At 38.1% G+C, this 15726-nt stretch overlaps 2 protein-coding genes and 1 long non-coding RNA gene across 3 annotated transcripts; 2 read left to right on the top strand and 1 right to left on the bottom strand.

Annotated features, from left to right (window-relative positions):
* LOC112194341 lies at nt 1–5910 on the top strand. The gene is made up of 6 exons (XM_024334590.2): nt 1–19; nt 2971–3369; nt 3495–3722; nt 3914–4006; nt 4889–4981; nt 5088–5910. Exons 2-6 carry the CDS (start codon nt 2983–2985, stop codon nt 5634–5636), a joined length of 1350 nt encoding a protein of 449 aa, XP_024190358.1. The 5' UTR covers nt 1–19; nt 2971–2982; the 3' UTR covers nt 5637–5910.
* Nucleotides 5911–9925: 4015 nt separating this feature from the next.
* Nucleotides 9926–10557, top strand: LOC121052175. Its single transcript, XR_005808257.1, has 3 exons — nt 9926–10135; nt 10276–10314; nt 10420–10557. It is a non-coding gene; the product is annotated as an uncharacterized LOC121052175 (long non-coding RNA).
* A 173-nt stretch (nt 10558–10730) lies between these two features.
* On the bottom strand, nt 10731–15231 carry LOC112193772. Its single transcript, XM_024334000.2, has 2 exons — nt 12644–15231; nt 10731–12041 (listed from the first exon to the last, which is right to left on the bottom strand). The coding sequence occupies exons 1-2, from the start codon at nt 13383–13385 to the stop codon at nt 11098–11100; spliced, it is 1686 nt and encodes a 561-aa protein (XP_024189768.1). The 5' UTR covers nt 13386–15231; the 3' UTR covers nt 10731–11097.
* Nucleotides 15232–15726: the final 495 nt, after the last annotated feature.

Genomic DNA, 15726 nt, shown 5'->3' with positions numbered 1-15726 from the left:
TTGGAGTATCAGGATTAAGGTAAAGTTCCCTGTCTTGTGTATCTAGTCTTGCTAGCTGCTTCAATTGCATTTTTAGAGTCTCATAAATCAAAATTAATCTCTTGCATGTCCCTTGATATCGCAAGGGTGAGACCATCATCAATTGCCTTTTGGAAACTCAAGTAGTTGTGAGAAATCTGTCATGGATACTAACCATATTTTGTTTCGAAATTGTAAATTCAGCATTTTTTGACAAATAGGCCGAGGAAGCATATAACAATCTTTCTTCTTTATAGGACCACCATAGTCGGAAATAGGAATTAATCATGAGTTGCTCTTCTTTACAGATCAAGATTGATGAAACTTTGTCATGATAAATTGCTTTGTCAAGATTGATCAATATGATGGTGATGAGCTGACAAACTTGCATTCTACTAGTGTGTTTTCAGTGGTACTATGACGTGGTCTGTTTTGCATTTCTCCCTTTAGAACTTGATTAAAAACAGAAATCTGTTTTGCTATATTTTGTATCTTCTGCCCTTCCAGATGATGTATTGAATATATCATCTTCTTCTTATTTTTTTCTTTGTTTTTTTTTTCCTTATTAAGTTAACCTACATATTGAGCCTATTAAAAACATTTGAGGCATGGGATAAATATAAAGGTAGCAGCAGTAACTAGCCTCAAATTATTGTAGAGATTGAAATGCATTCAATTAAAATGGAGAATCTTAGAAACATGCAAGAGTTAAAAGGACCACATACACAACATCAAAATTAAACATAAAGAAAGATTAAAAACATACTGCTAACACATCTTCCTCATGCAAACATACTTGGAAATTTATATTGCATCAATGTTTAACTACATGCATCATCTTCCTCGTCCCCGGTTGCATCATATTTGGCATCCTTGTCCGGTTTAGGGGAAGTCACACCAGGTTGTGGTCGCCTGTAAATTCCTCTTTTCTCAGCTATAAGGTGGTGAACAGAGCTAACCTCCTCAAGTTCAGTATCAGGAATGTCTGAAAATAAACAGGACTCACCTTTTTCTGAATGACTTGATTGAACAGTAGGTACTGGAGTCCTGATGTGCAACTTATAAGGAGATAAATTTGAGGGTACACTCACACTAGGTCCGTGCCATGAACCATCATCTTTAAAGAGGAGAGGATACATAATTTGCAGCATGTCGTTGCGTATGCCACCAGAACTGTTCCGTTGAGGAGAAACATTAGATGGAGAAAGAGTAGCATTAGCAATATTAGTTGATGAAAGAGCAATATCAGGTGATGAAGGAGCACAATTAGATAAAGAAAGAGCAAGATTATTTGAAGATGCATCTCCAACTTCAGTAGAATTGGTCTTGCTTAGTTCCTCCGAATTGAAAGAGAGCATTCTCTTACAGTTTTTAGAACCTTTTTTAGGGAGCATTGGGATGGACAGAAGAAACTTTCTACAAATTAGTTAGAAAGGAAAGTTAGGAAACTACTTGGACAATATGGATATGTTGCTATAAACCCTGTTATATATAACACAGATATGTGGTAGCATATTGTATCCATCAAAATCTTCCAGGAGGTAGGCCAATGTCATGAAATAGTAAAAGTGAGAATAATAATAATGAGATTCTTTTAGTCAATGTCAATCACAGTATGTGTTTAATAAACCTACACACTAACCAATACCATTCGTGGCACTACTTTGGTACATATATTCTCTAAAGGAAGTCTGGGACTGGGACTGTGGGCATTTGTGGCTTCTTGATAATAGTATATCTGCTGAGGCAACAAAAGTTAAAAGACTAGATGTTTCTTATTATATAATAGGAATAGTTAAATTATGTCAACCACGTACTAATGCCTGCTAACAAGGACAAATCTTTTAACAAAATAGATTGGGAAACTTAAAATCAATGAAATATAATTACAAAGAAGCAAAACATAAAATTTAGAAAGTAATGAGCGGGATTGAATCCCGCCATAATGCAATCACCAATTAAATGTTTGAGTTAATATTAGAATATGGTGTAGAACCCAAGAAAGGAGAGGGACTATATTTGGAACATGATAAAAAAAAAACCTATAGGGTTGTAGCTCTCCAACAATCAAAAGTAGAATGATATCCAAGAAGAAGACGAGCACAACAGCTGAAGAAGAAACTGCAGTAGTGGTAAGCAAGTATATGATTCTATCTTCTGAAAAGTAGATCCCTTATTGTGAACACTCAGTACATGTACATGCATCTTCTAAAAAGGAGGTGATGGTAAGTCCTTGTCCGGTCTATATTCTGAAGTAGTAGATCCTTATTGTGAACACTGCAGTACATGTGCATCTTCTAAAAAGGGAGTGATGGTAAGTCCTTGTCCGGTCTATATTCTAAAATAGAAGATCCTTATTGTGAACACTACTGCAGAACTTGGTTATTAATAGCTTTAACCAAGATCCCTTTAAAGGTTAATTGGAATCTCTGTGAACATTAACTTATATTGAATCAAAGTTGGTTCTATCTAACTACATAAGGGATCTTCCCAGGGCTAATCAATTATTGTACTATTCTTAGTTAGTGAGCTGTAAGGGAAAATTGAATTGGTCAGTGAATAAAGACTCACTGTTGTATTCTGGTTGGTTCTTGGATTGTGATTAGAACAAAATGGTTTGCAAGTATAATCATATATTGTTTGGCTTATTTTGTTGCTTTGTGGCAGATGAGTTATCCAACCAAAATACAGAAACATCTTTGACTTCAAATCTTGTTACTTTGTGGCAGATGAGTTTTTTTATTTTCAATAACTATTATGTCATTGTCAGAGCAGTTTGTTTTCTAGTTATAGATTCTTTTTTTCAATTGGTTTATGAGAAGTCTAATTAGAACTACAGGTAGTTATTAATTATGAAAGTAGTATAGCAGAACAGTGTAGATGATCTGATAATTTCTCTATAGTATAAGACTAATCTGATAGGATATTCTGAAATAAATGTGATATTCACAGGTGTCATCACTTATGGAGTTCAATATGGAGCCTCTAAGCAATGAAATGGAGATTGCTCAATCTTTGCTACACATGCAACAAACAAACATAACTAATGAGTTTCATAATGTGGTTGGGATTGTGAATGAGTTTACGGATGGCTCGAACTCTGAAGCTGAAGAGGATGATAGCTTTAATTTGCGTGGAGTAAATAGGCCAAATTGGGCAAAAGGAGGGAATGTGGAATACTTGAAGTTCAATGATGAAGGGCAAGCTGTGGAGCCAGAAGCAACTGTTGCAAGATGGCAACGATACCTTGGCATGAAGGCCACAGATCATAGGTTGTTTCAGCTCAATGTCTTTGATTGGCGAGAGTTTCGTAAAGGAAAGAAACTAGATGAGGCATGGGATGCAATCAGGGTAATCATACTTAACTACCTAAGTGTTGGTTTATAATTTTAACTATGGACATTCTGATTAGTTTAAAGTTTAATAATTTGTAGCTTCATAATTTAATAACATCTTTTGTATATGTGTAATATTAGAGAACTATTGATTGGTCGGACCCCGAAACTCAAAGAAAGAGTGGGAGGATAAGGTTTGTGGTGGAGAGGAAGTTGAATGATCGTTGGAAGACATTTAAGGCGAAACTCCGGAAAGTATGGTATACCCCAAATGTTGGTACTGAAGAGCGTTTTAAATGCAAAGATGGGAGGGTAAGCAAAGAACAATGGGTTGCACTAGTTAACCACTGGGAAGATGAAAAGGAACAGGTATATATGTTTACGGGATGCATAATGTTTTCATATGATTGTGTGATATTCGTCCTGAAAATTAACTTTACTGCTATAACTGCATGTGCACCAGAAACAAGGACTGAATATATCTATGTTTAATGAAATCTGCAAGAGGATGGGGTAGTTTATAATTTACCTTACTGTAACATATTTGAACCTTAATGCAGTGGCGTTCTATTGTGAACAAGCAGAGTCGGGCAAAGCGTAGGATGATGCACACAACTGGCACAAAGACATTTGCAGAGATCAGGAACAAATATGTAAGTTGTTATGTTATTGAATAGCCATACATATTGAATTAATCTGCATAGTGTTACATATAAAAGTCTATGTTTTCTCTATATATGAACTTAGTCACTCTAGCAGCAATAGAGAATGTATTCAATTATGAGTATCTACTGTGAGAGAATGTACTAGTTGTGAGAGAATAATGTAACTAGCATGTCTTAATTTGTGGCAATGCAGAAGTACATATGTGTAGTGAAAACTTGAAAATAACATGATATATATTACCAATTATTTGTATTACAAACGTATGCTGTATAAAAGTCTATGCTTAGACGAATGCACCAGATGATAAAGTTTTGCTCTTGTACCACCAGTAGGAGGGCTTGGTTTAGTAAAAATTTATGTTCTGCTTTCAAGGTATTCTCCACCTAACTAGCCTCATTACGAAATAACGTTTGCTTATTTTCACCTTGAAATTTAAAAGGTTTGTGAGAAACTGGTTTATCTTATTTAAGTTCTCAGGATATTGTTGTATTGCCTCAAGTAGTTTGTTATTGTTAATCATGTTATGAAGGACCTATTTATTTATTTTTAAGTTGTTTGGTTTCATAGTTACTACTGATTACCATTTGTCTTAAGTAATTGCTTGATTTTCAATTTTCACTGGCCTTCATCATGACGTATTCTCTTCTCTTGTTTTGACCAATGTTCTGCTCTTAAAACATGCAAGACCTTAATCGCCATTTGCATACCCTGTACTCTACTTGTTGCAACCTTCTTTTTTAGTGTTTCTGATTAAATAAGAAGCGTTGTTGCAGGTTTTTATTTACTTGTCCTTCATGGTACTTGCATATCTCATATTACTTTTTTATGTTTGTTTTTCTTAATTAGATTCTTGGTTCATATGTATGTAGAAAAAAATAAATGGAGGTGTAAACCCAGACCGTTGCAAAATGTTTGAGCTTACCCATGTCCACCCTGATGAACCAAATTCTAAACAAGCTATTGTAAGCATCACTTTTGACTTCTTGACATATTATTTTCAAGTGCTTAAGCGTACTCAACATTGATATTGTACTTACTGTGATTAGTTATACCAACTGTTTGATATAGGCCTTAATGAAGGACAAGATTGACAAGATGAAGACTACAAAGAGGGCATCCCAACTTCCAGAGACTCTTAATGATTTTGAAATCAATGAAGTATATGTGTCTGTGCTTGGAAAAGAGACACGTGGAGGGGTGCGAGGATTTGGCTTTGGAGTCAGACCTGAACAAGTTCCTGGTGTACTAGTGCAGAAGAGAGGTGTTCATTTAGAGGTACAAGCAATGAGAGAACAACATGAGGCTGAGATTGAAACGATTCGGAAGGAGAGCCAAGAAAAGGAAGATAAGCTTAGGGAAGAACTGAACAAACAAACTCTGGCCACAAAAGATAAATTTAAAAATATGGAGATTGCAATGAAAAAACAGGAAGCTCTTATGGCTTTGTTACTTGGGGCATATGAGTCAACTGATATGCTTGCTGCAGCTTTAAGAATGAAGGGTGCTTCTCTCCAACCATCGATGAGCCATATTCAATCTTCATATGAGGAGAACTTGGATGATGTTTACATACCACATTGCTCTGAAGAATTGCAGCAGCAAGTTACCAGAAATTGAGGCACTTCAGATTTCACCTTTTGGTTAGTAACAATTGTGCTTAAGGCCTCTGTATTTTTGTTGTTTTGGTCTTGATTAGGTGGTACCTACGTAATCATGGGATAAGTGCAGAGGCTTTTAAGTTTAGCTTCATAAGCAGATATAGATTTTGGATGTATGATCTGTGAAGTTTGATTTAGTTTAATAGTGTTCAACTACTATTTGAACTCTATGGTAGTTTGTGTATCTATCAGGTATTATACCTGGAGTGATTAATGTAATATAAAAGTATTAAATGAAGGTTTCAATATGCTTTTGTAATTAACATTTGTTTTGTTTATTTTTTTTTTTGGGAATTTTGAACGAAAGCCACGGGCCAATGTGGTTTGTGTCAAATTCATGATTAACCAAAAAATAAAAAATAAAAATAAATAAAAATATTTAGGGGGACCCACCGGATGGTGTAATTAAATGAAAGAAGAACCTTTATTATTTGATTGCTAGACACACACAATCGTGGGTGTTGCAGTTACATGGCCCACCACAATGTCAGACTCATTGTACCCACAGAAGCATATAAACGTGACTGGTATGATGTATTGCAACTGGCCTACAGGGCACTGACCCATTTAAAAGTGGCTGTAATGTGGCAATGGGTCATAGACACTCACATATGTGGCCTTTGGCCCAAACTTGTCACCAATAGTGCATGTGGCTATTGCCATAAATTGTAGTGGTGTTAGCAGTACAAGTCTACATCTTTTAACAGTTAGATCGGAGATTTCAAGAAACTGGAGAGTGCTATTTCAGCCTTGAACAATTCAGTTGGTTATGGATGTTAGCTGGATGATTATACTACGGGTCTTGCTACATGCGGCAAATGTATAAATAGAACCGGCAATAAAAACACGTCATCATGAAGATTGAGAAGAATGAGAAAACGCTGAAGATTGAGCAGAATAAGAAAAAGCTGTTGAATGCACAAACTGAAGACGACAAGGCGTTGATGACCCGAAACCCATGATCTTCACCACATGAAAACACGGGAGAATGCATTTCATGGGTTGATGGATTTGCATGAGTGAATCCTGTGTTAGATTTCGTTGCATTTCGTCTGTTTTAAGTTTCATGGATCTTTAATCAAGTATTACCAGTATAAAACCCTAGAAAGCAGAATGAAATTTCCACAACAATCCTTGACCCACCATAACACAAAATACTTGAAAAGACTTGCTCCTTATTTATGTTCATGTTGCGTCGTGTGCTTACAGATCACAAACTACTCATATTGATCTCGTTGGGCATTAGTTAATGTTGTAGAATATTTTCAGTATCTAATTAGATTTAGGATTAGACTTTAATTATAACATTCACCAAGATTGATTAGGGATTTACATTCCTTGTTGTATAAGGTATGTAACGCTACAAAACACACTTTACACCTAGCTACTCTATATGATAAGAGAATTCTCCAATATCCATTTGTTCTCTATTTCGTGTCCATATAATTCCATATTTTGCATTGCTTTGAGCACAAAACAAACAAGACTATATATGGATGCCCAATGTAACGACGAGCTAGGCCTAATCTTGAACTGGGTTCCAGAGGATAGAAAATCATTCTCTTAGGTCTGTAAGCAATGGTGGGTAGCGGAGGGTCGGAACCGATCATGCATTCGTGTTCTCGAACTCGATCGTCTCCCTCGATTACTTGATAGATTTCCAAACTTGGTCACATTCCAAACATCCCTGTCTCTAAGCAACGCTGACCTCGAATTATTAGCCCAAAGATGTCCCAAACTAGAGGACGTCATCGACCTTACAACACCGGTGCGGTCCTTTAGTGTAGTTGGGACCCGAGGTCTATGCACACTATCAAATAAGTGTCCCAGATTATCCAAGGTTGTGCTTCGTGGGAGATATTATAAGATTGAGGATGATGGAATTGTGTATTTCATAACTTTAGCGGATAACTTGAAGTATTTGAATTTGGAATTGTGTAAGCTGGTTTCTGACAAAACCCTTGAAGCAATTGGGTCCTCAAGTTGTCCGATTACCGTTTTGAATTTGGAAAGCTGTGACATTACGGATTGTGGATTGAGATTTTTGACAAATGGGTCTTGCTCAAAAACCATAAAGGAATTGGTCCTTAAGGGGTGTCATAGAATCACTGATTCTGGGGTCTCACTCTTGCAGAAGATGTGTGTCTCGGAGGAGCTAAATTTGACTCATTGTCGGCGAGTCACTGAATTGGAGGCTTGGCGATCTCCGCAATTGTAACCCTCAAGAAATTGAACTTTGCTTGGGGCCCCAAAGTCACAGACCGCACCATTCTCGCTCTCGCTGAGAATTGCCTCAACTTAGAGATGCTTAATTTGAGAGGTAATGGATTCGTGACCGGAGTTGGTGTTCGTGCATTTTTAAGTCACAAACGCTTACAATCCCTTGATCTACGCTACATTCGGATTCATGTTAGTGGATCTGATTTGGAAGACCTAGTGCTTGCATGCCCATCATTGAAGTCTATACTGGTAGAGGGTGGATGGAGAAAAAGGTTGTTGCGTGAGATGCAAGAAAGCACTCCTAGCAGATTCGTGAGGTTCACTTAGCGGCGAAAGTTTTGGTCGTGTTCTTCTTCTTGCATATTTTGATCTGTTTATCTTTGTTAGCAGTACAAGTTTATATGTTTTAATAGTTGGAGCTTTCGAGGTACTGAAGAGTGTGCTTCTTTAGCCTTGAACCCTAAATGTTAGCTTAATTATTATGTTAAAGAGTCTTGCTAAATGAACCCGTCAAATGTCTACTTTAAATATGATGGCTGCGCGCGATTTATTTTTTCTTTTAAGTTGTTTGGTCATGATCAGCTTGCAGTATTTTCCAGCTGGGATTGTCAGTGCATGCTCACATTGTCAACGCATGTTCTTTTGTTTGCAGCTTAGTAAATTCTTCTCATCCTCATTGCTCAGGGTGTTTCTATCAATTGTTCAAACAAAGCGACACCATCTGACGACTAAATTAGCTAGGGAGAAGGTCAAATAACAACCTGCAAGATAAACCATGATTGATATGTCCTCTTAGAATTATTTTCGATTATTGAGCTCCTTTCAAAACTCATATGAAAGTGTATAATCAAGATAAAAATGCATATGAAAGTGTGTGTGTATATAAATATATATTTTTAGGGTTATTGGTAATTTGGAGTTATTGAAAATATGTATGGATATTTTGGGTAGAAAAAATGCATTCCTGAGGCCCGTATTCATTTCTATACTAATATACGTTAATAACTACTCATACATCCTAATCATTCTCTTCATCTCCATTACCTTTCCAAACGTGCCCTTAGACAAATCAACACATTAGCCAAAGACAATATGTAATTATAGCATAAGAGTCCTAACACAAATCCCCTCTGTTCTTTCTTGGGTATCCAGGTATCCAGAGTTTCAAATCGAAAATCAACAGCGACGATTGTCTACTATAACGAAGCGGCGATGATCGCTTATCTCCAATTATGAGACTTATTATTATTACAAAATAATTATTATTTGTAACTATTCAAAAGACCAATTTCCCCTTTAATTTGTTTTTGTCAGCCATAAATTTGATTGAACATTGGAATAAGGTGGAATCGTCTCTACAGAAGCTTGACATTGCATGCCATTTCATTGAGGTATGTCATGTCTATGAAAACACTCATGTGGATCTCAGTTTACAAATATGAATTAGGGATGGAATAGAATTCTAGATTAATTCATCAATGGACCATTGCAAATCATCTACAAATTGACGCACATAATAATTTGAAAATTCTGAACTATGTTCAGGGCGAGTTTTTAAACAAGGGTAAACCGGTCACTACCATGAGGGCATTCCCAGCCAATAATGGTTCAGAAGATTCTATTAAAAGGGCTAAGAAGCTTGTTGAACTCTTGTTTCTAATGCGTCTTTCCATCCCTGTAGTATAAATGACACATCCTTCTTCATTGTTTTGATCTTACCTCTGTCATAACTTCAAATGATATAATTTGTATCTGTTTGAATCTTGATATCATGTGCTCAGTGTTTTCTTTCAACTTTAAAGCTCCAACTCTTTCAACTGGCTTTCTATTATGTCAGGTAATACAAGTAGCAATCCATGACAGGCCCTGTGAAGTCATAAAGATCGGGTACTCGAATGGTGGGTTTTGCGCACGATATAAGATCGACAAGTTGGTTATTTCACTTTTGGACGCTGGTATCTCTTATGAGTTTTGTCTTCTTGCCTGTCTTTATTTTCCAGCATCTTTTTCTGTACTTTGATGATACTAGAAGGGTCAGAGTTGGTTGGGGTTTTATTTTAAACAGGAGTTGATTAATTGGAGCATTGTCCTTGGTCCGATTGCTGTGCTAATTTCAGTCCATTAATGGCATATATATATTTTCGGCTTTTTTCTGTTATTGTTTTTTATCTCTACCATTTTGCTGCAGGGGAAATTTGACAAACGTGTGAAGCGTTTTAAGAATTGAACCACATGCAGGTGCATGAAGTTTACTGATCTCTGCTCTGAGAAAAACACCTTTAGTATTTGTGTCGGTTCTATAGCATCCCTTTCTGTTAGTTTTAGGATAATTTCTGCTCCCTGTATGTCTGACTTTGAACTGTATAACTCAAATGCAGAAAATCGCAGACCTGACAGAAACTAATCTCTACCTCAGCGTAAGTACCACTCTTCCCTTCCCTTCTGTTTTGCATTGTCAATATTCCTGATATTATTAGATTTTTCAATATCATTGGTTTTCACTAGTTCTATAAAAACGACAGGGATGTAATCTTGCTGTTACCGGTAGATCTGCTCTTAGTTCATCTGTCGGGTTTTTGGTGGTCAAGAGGATTGCAAAAGCGGTGCTTATTGAGAATATGGTACCTCAATACGTCATCATGAAGATTGAGCAGAATAAGAAAACTGAAAAAGCTGGAGAATGAGATCGAGAAAGAAAAAGCTGTTGAATGCACAAACTGAAGAGGACAAGACGATGATGACCTGAACCCCGTAACCTTCACCACATGAATACATGGAAGAATGCATTTCATGGATTGATGGATTTGCATGAATGCTCTGTTAGATTTCGTTGCATTTCGTCTGTGTTAAGTTTCATGGATCTTTAACCAAGTACTACCTTTGACTCTTTTGGGTACTGACAATATTCTTACATTCTGTAATAACTAAGATAATGGCCACCGAGTTTACCCAAAAAACAAAGCTATTAGTAAAAGTAAAAACAGGTTCATTAGTCACAAGATCCATATGGAGTTTTAACCTGATTCAGAGTAGCTTATCAATTTCCAAAGAAACGAGTTCCTAATTCTAAACTTTCTCCGACCTGACTGATCTAGTTGAATCACAACAAAAGAAGACTCCCGTCTCCATTCTCCAGCATTCTTCTCCACATCAAAATATATATAATGGTGAGAGATGTACGATCTTGATCTCACACAGTTTCATTCAACCAGACAGATCCTTTCTCCGGCTCCAAAAATGTGCTCCCTCTGTAGAAACAAGTTAATAAAATCTGCAACTCCAAAAGACTGCTCAACATCCCCTGCTGATAAATTGCTTTCCCAATCTTTTAGTGCACAGTCATCAGCTATAGGAATAGGATCGACTTCCTTTCGTATATTACTAGAGGGGTGCAAAGTCAATGTACGATCAGAAGGAAATCCATACTCACTTGTTGGAGACAAACACTTCCCACCATTTAAATCCGATAAACTTTTCTGTTCTTCACTTGGATTCATCATATCTCCACATATGTTCTTGCACTTATGCATCGAGTTATTTTTACTTTCTGATTTCCTCACCAACATCTCATCCTTAGTTAGCGGAAGTGCATCTTTAGTCCTCGTTGATGAATCACTTTTCCTATGTTTCAGCACAAAGTCATCAGCTATAACATCAACTGCCTTGCGCTTTACACAGGACTGTAAAGTCAATTTACTGCCTGCTTTCCCTTCTGATCCATTCTGACAAATTGGAGTAGACAAACACTTATGAGCCTTTAAATCTGATGATGTTTTCTCTTTTTCACTCGAATTCATACTGCACTCAGACATGTGCTTACACTTGTGCAATGAGTAATCTTTATTTTCTGATTTCCGCACCAATTTCTCATCCTTAGTTACTGGAAGTGCAGCTTCACTGACTGCAGTCACATCTTCATCCGCTATACCATCAACTTCCCCTGGATTCTCATTAGAAGATTGCAAAATCAATTTACTGCTAGTTTCCCCTTCTGATGTATTCTCACTCATGGAAGGTAAAGAAACCAAACCACTAGCTTCCCCTTCTGCTGCATTATCAGTCATTGGAATAGACAAACACAGGGGCGGAACCAGGACTTTATTCCTGCGGGTGTGAATTGTGCGTTGCTTCTTCATCAGCCACACTGTTGCACAACATCCCAATCATTGTTGTTAGCCACAAAAAGAGCAAAACCTCATCAATACATGAGCTTGCTTAAATATAAAAGAGGACAAAAGCAGGAGTAGTGATTTGTGAATGAATATTAACACTTAACATAGTGTGTGCGTGTGTGTGTGTGTGTGTCTGTCTGTCTTGTTTTTCAAAGGTATTTTCCATTCACATATACATTGTTGGTTTTATGATTTATCATCAGCAATTCAGCATGCTAAAAGCATTACATGCATTTGTTTTAGTTGTTCAAATTTCCTATGGCAAACTTATAATTAAGTTGTGCAAGATTTCGTTACGAAACTAATAGTTTATCTATGTATGACTATTGCATGCAGAAAAATTCTGTGTTATTGGCAGACTATTGTATATATGAACAAGAGATAGACCAAAAAGAAGGGTATCAAGGTATAAGTAACCAAAATAGAACAGTAGTAAGTGTCAGGGGGTGCAGTGGCATATCCTTGTGCCATTGTGCCTCCCTCCCCCCAGAGAAACACTTCTGAGCCGTTAAATCTGACAAACTTTTCTGTTCTTTACCCAGACTATTATCCTCAGATATGTTATTATAGTTACCTTTACTTTTAGATTTCTGCACCAGCTTCTCATCTGTAGTTACTGGAAGTGAATTGTGACCTAATACATTGAATTGAGTCTTCTCCCCCAATACTGATATATAGGCATCATTCTCTGTTGGCAGCGACAGCTGAGAACTCTTCCAACAATAGAAAGCTGATAATTGGATCACTGATGTTGAAAGTTCTAGTTGATCAGCTTTTCCATATGAAAACTGAGCAAACTCCTTTAGAAGCATAATGAGTTTCTGAGGTTCAAAAGAGATGGCGGTAAGGGAACCGTCACCAGCATTTCCACTGTCTTCTTCTTCTTCTTCTTCTTCTTCTTGCCTGACTCCATCACTAATAATTATCTGATTTTTGAGTTTTGGATATACCTCTCCAGATATGCAAGAACAGACCACCCCCAACTCTACCCGTCTTAAGAATTCGTCCAGAGCACAAGCAATGGCATTTTGGAATTCGTCCTTGTTACTCTGCTTCTCCATTTGCGAGAAATAATCCAGAAAGGGCTTAATATGTGGTGCTTCATTCCAAGTAAATGAGTGATCCCCAAAATAATCTATCAAATAACTACCCTTTCTGAAAAGCATCTTTGCCTCATTCGATGAAGCTGAAGGATCACATATCCGTCCAGGCCACCACGGATAACCCCTTACTTTCCCCCATACTATATCATAAACATGGAATTCCGGTTTTGGATCATATTGGCCATTCACATCACTAAACATGTTCCCATCCATTCTCGTATAAGTCTCCAAATCAACAATATTGAGCAAACTATGCACACTGTCAGTGCAAGCAGAATGAGTGCTTCCACAGGCAACTTTTCACTTCAACGAAATCGGTAATTCCCCCCAATGTTTCATCTCTTCATCTACTCTTATCACAAACTTATAAGGCTTTCAAACAATCTTTCGATTCCGGAACCAACCCTTTATCATTTCTTGCAATCAAACCCTCAGTACCTAATTAAGGTCCCCTCTTCACTTCACTATCACTAACTTATCTACAAATTCAGCCTTCTGTTCTAAACCATAGTCATTGCATCACCTAAACTACTTAAACAGCTAAGATCATCAACTTTGTCAATAGAAAACGACGCCGTAATTCAGGTCCGTAAAGTCAGATACGGTCACCAGTATAAAACCCAAGAAAGCAGAATGAAATTTCTACAACAATCCCTAACCATGGTGAACTAACTGAGCCCACTATGGTAATGCAGGGAACCCAGTTAATAAGAGAGAGGACAGAAATTCGTTACCTTTGGACTTTCGCGGTTTGATTGACCGAGTTCTCCAAACCTCTGAAACTCAAATTTTGAGGAGAAGGAGGGCATGAAGACCACCCAGAGGGCGTCATGGTCTTGTTTTAAAGGGTTTTGGACCAGTTTTGGCATCAAGTCCTGATACCGCAGAACTACTTCGTTAAAAAATTTCGGAACTGTAAAGCCACGGCAGCTCATCTCTTTCAATTTGAATAGCTGATTTTGATTGATGTTTAATTTGCTCTGAAGTGCAGAGGAAAGAGTGAGGTTGTACATAATAAAGTCAAGTGCTTTGAAACCGAGAGTCCTGAGCTTCGGAAGCAAGTTCAACTGTACGGAATATTGGAATTGGCAGCAGGTTGTGCCCTTGTGGTCAAGGAGTCTGATTAACTCAGGTTGGTTGTGTTAAGCGTGACTTCTTAAATCCTCAATAACAACGGACTTGGAGTAGCTGGGTTTACTATCATCCATCTCAATCATTCTCATAATTTTCTGGGTGGGGATCGATTGTCACTTTGCTTGGTGCTAAAGCTGGGCGCACATTAACACGCCAATCCTGATCAAAGAAGAAGAAGCGCGCACCTGGGTCAGAAAGCAAGAAGCCTGCCGAAGAACCACCAGTCGAGACTTGAGAGTACTAATGAAGACATCTCTCCAGCATTGTTGGTGGCATTATGTTTTACTCTGAAACCAATTAGTTCTGGAAGATGCAGATTGCTTCTTCTTCTTCTTCTTCTCGGAACGCCTCATATCTCAGATTAGTGGAAGTGGTCTTGGGGAGTTCATGGTAGTTTCCTACGGTGCAGTCTTCTGTGGATTCATGGGGTGCGAGGAGTGGTACAGCAGGGTATAAGGGCAAGGCTTCTTTGATAATGGTTTGAAGATAGACGAGATTGAAGGGTTGTTCACTATCTTTGAACGACATGTACAAGTCCAAAGTGGAGAGAAAGAAGGAGAGGAAGCCTTGCGGGTGCCCTATCTAAATTCCTACCTGTTTAGGTTTCCATGTAGTCAGGCCGATCCTGACTACGTTCCTAACTGAGACGGTCCGACCTGGGCTGTTTGGTGGAGGTGACGACGGCGGTCTGGATCGGCGTCTTTACACCACGATCTCGGCCATCCTTCTGCCCAGAATAAAACACTTTTGCTGACAGGTATTATAATATGGCATGTGCTTTACAACTAGTTGCAAGCATGCTTATTTTTTTAGGCTTAATGGACTGTAAAGCTAAAGCTGTTCAGCTGGTGTGACTCCCTCTGACCGCTGTAAAGCTAAAGCTGTTTAGCTGGTGTGAGTCCCTCTGACTACTAGTGTGTACCCCTGAGCACGCGTGAGTCCCTCTGACGTATGTCACGAGGGTTAGATGGCCAGCTAAGGTTTCGGAGGACGGAAGTTAGGGCTTTCTAGTAAAATCCTCGCTTTCGTATTGTTTGCTCATTAGTTAAGGTGTCTTGTTGGAGTAATCTATTATGCTCTGTGAGATGGAGGAGGTGGAACGCAAGTTTGCTGGCTCTCTGGTTCTTTCGGCAAGGGAATCAAAAGTTTTGAAGATTGGTGGTCTGGCGGCCGAGTCTTCTAGGAATTTCCAATTTACCGTGGTCTGCAAGGTGTTGACGGATAGGCAGCTTCATCGTAGAAGTTTTATTGACTTGTTTACAAGGTTGTGGAGGGGAGATATGGGAGTTGCCATTAGTGATGTGGAAGGTGATCGTTTTCTTGGCATGTTTCCGGTGTGAGGAGGATATGAGAAGAGTGTTGGACCGTGAGCCGTGGGACTTTGATAAGTCTCTTATTGTTATGGCGCCTTTGGGGAAAG

This window comes from Rosa chinensis, chromosome 3, assembly GCF_002994745.2.
Source record: "Rosa chinensis cultivar Old Blush chromosome 3, RchiOBHm-V2, whole genome shotgun sequence".
Classification (NCBI taxonomy): domain Eukaryota; kingdom Viridiplantae; phylum Streptophyta; class Magnoliopsida; order Rosales; family Rosaceae; genus Rosa; species Rosa chinensis.
Note: the sequence above shows the minus strand (reverse complement) of the source record. Positions and strands in the feature narration are given on the sequence as shown.

Coding starts and splice junctions, on each gene's coding strand:
- LOC112194341 (XM_024334590.2), top strand. CDS start 2,983: ATGGAGTTCAATATGGAGCCTCTAAGCAATGAAATGGAGATTGCTCAA. Junction 3,370..3,494: donor AGGCATGGGATGCAATCAGG/GTAATCATACTT, acceptor GTGTAATATTAG/AGAACTATTGATTGGTCGGA. Junction 4,982..5,087: donor CAAATTCTAAACAAGCTATT/GTAAGCATCACT, acceptor TGTTTGATATAG/GCCTTAATGAAGGACAAGAT.
- LOC112193772 (XM_024334000.2), bottom strand. CDS start 13,385: ATGGATGGGAACATGTTTAGTGATGTGAATGGCCAATATGATCCAAAA. Junction 12,042..12,643: donor GCAGAAATCTAAAAGTAAAG/GTAACTATAATA, acceptor GTTGTGCAACAG/TGTGGCTGATGAAGAAGCAA.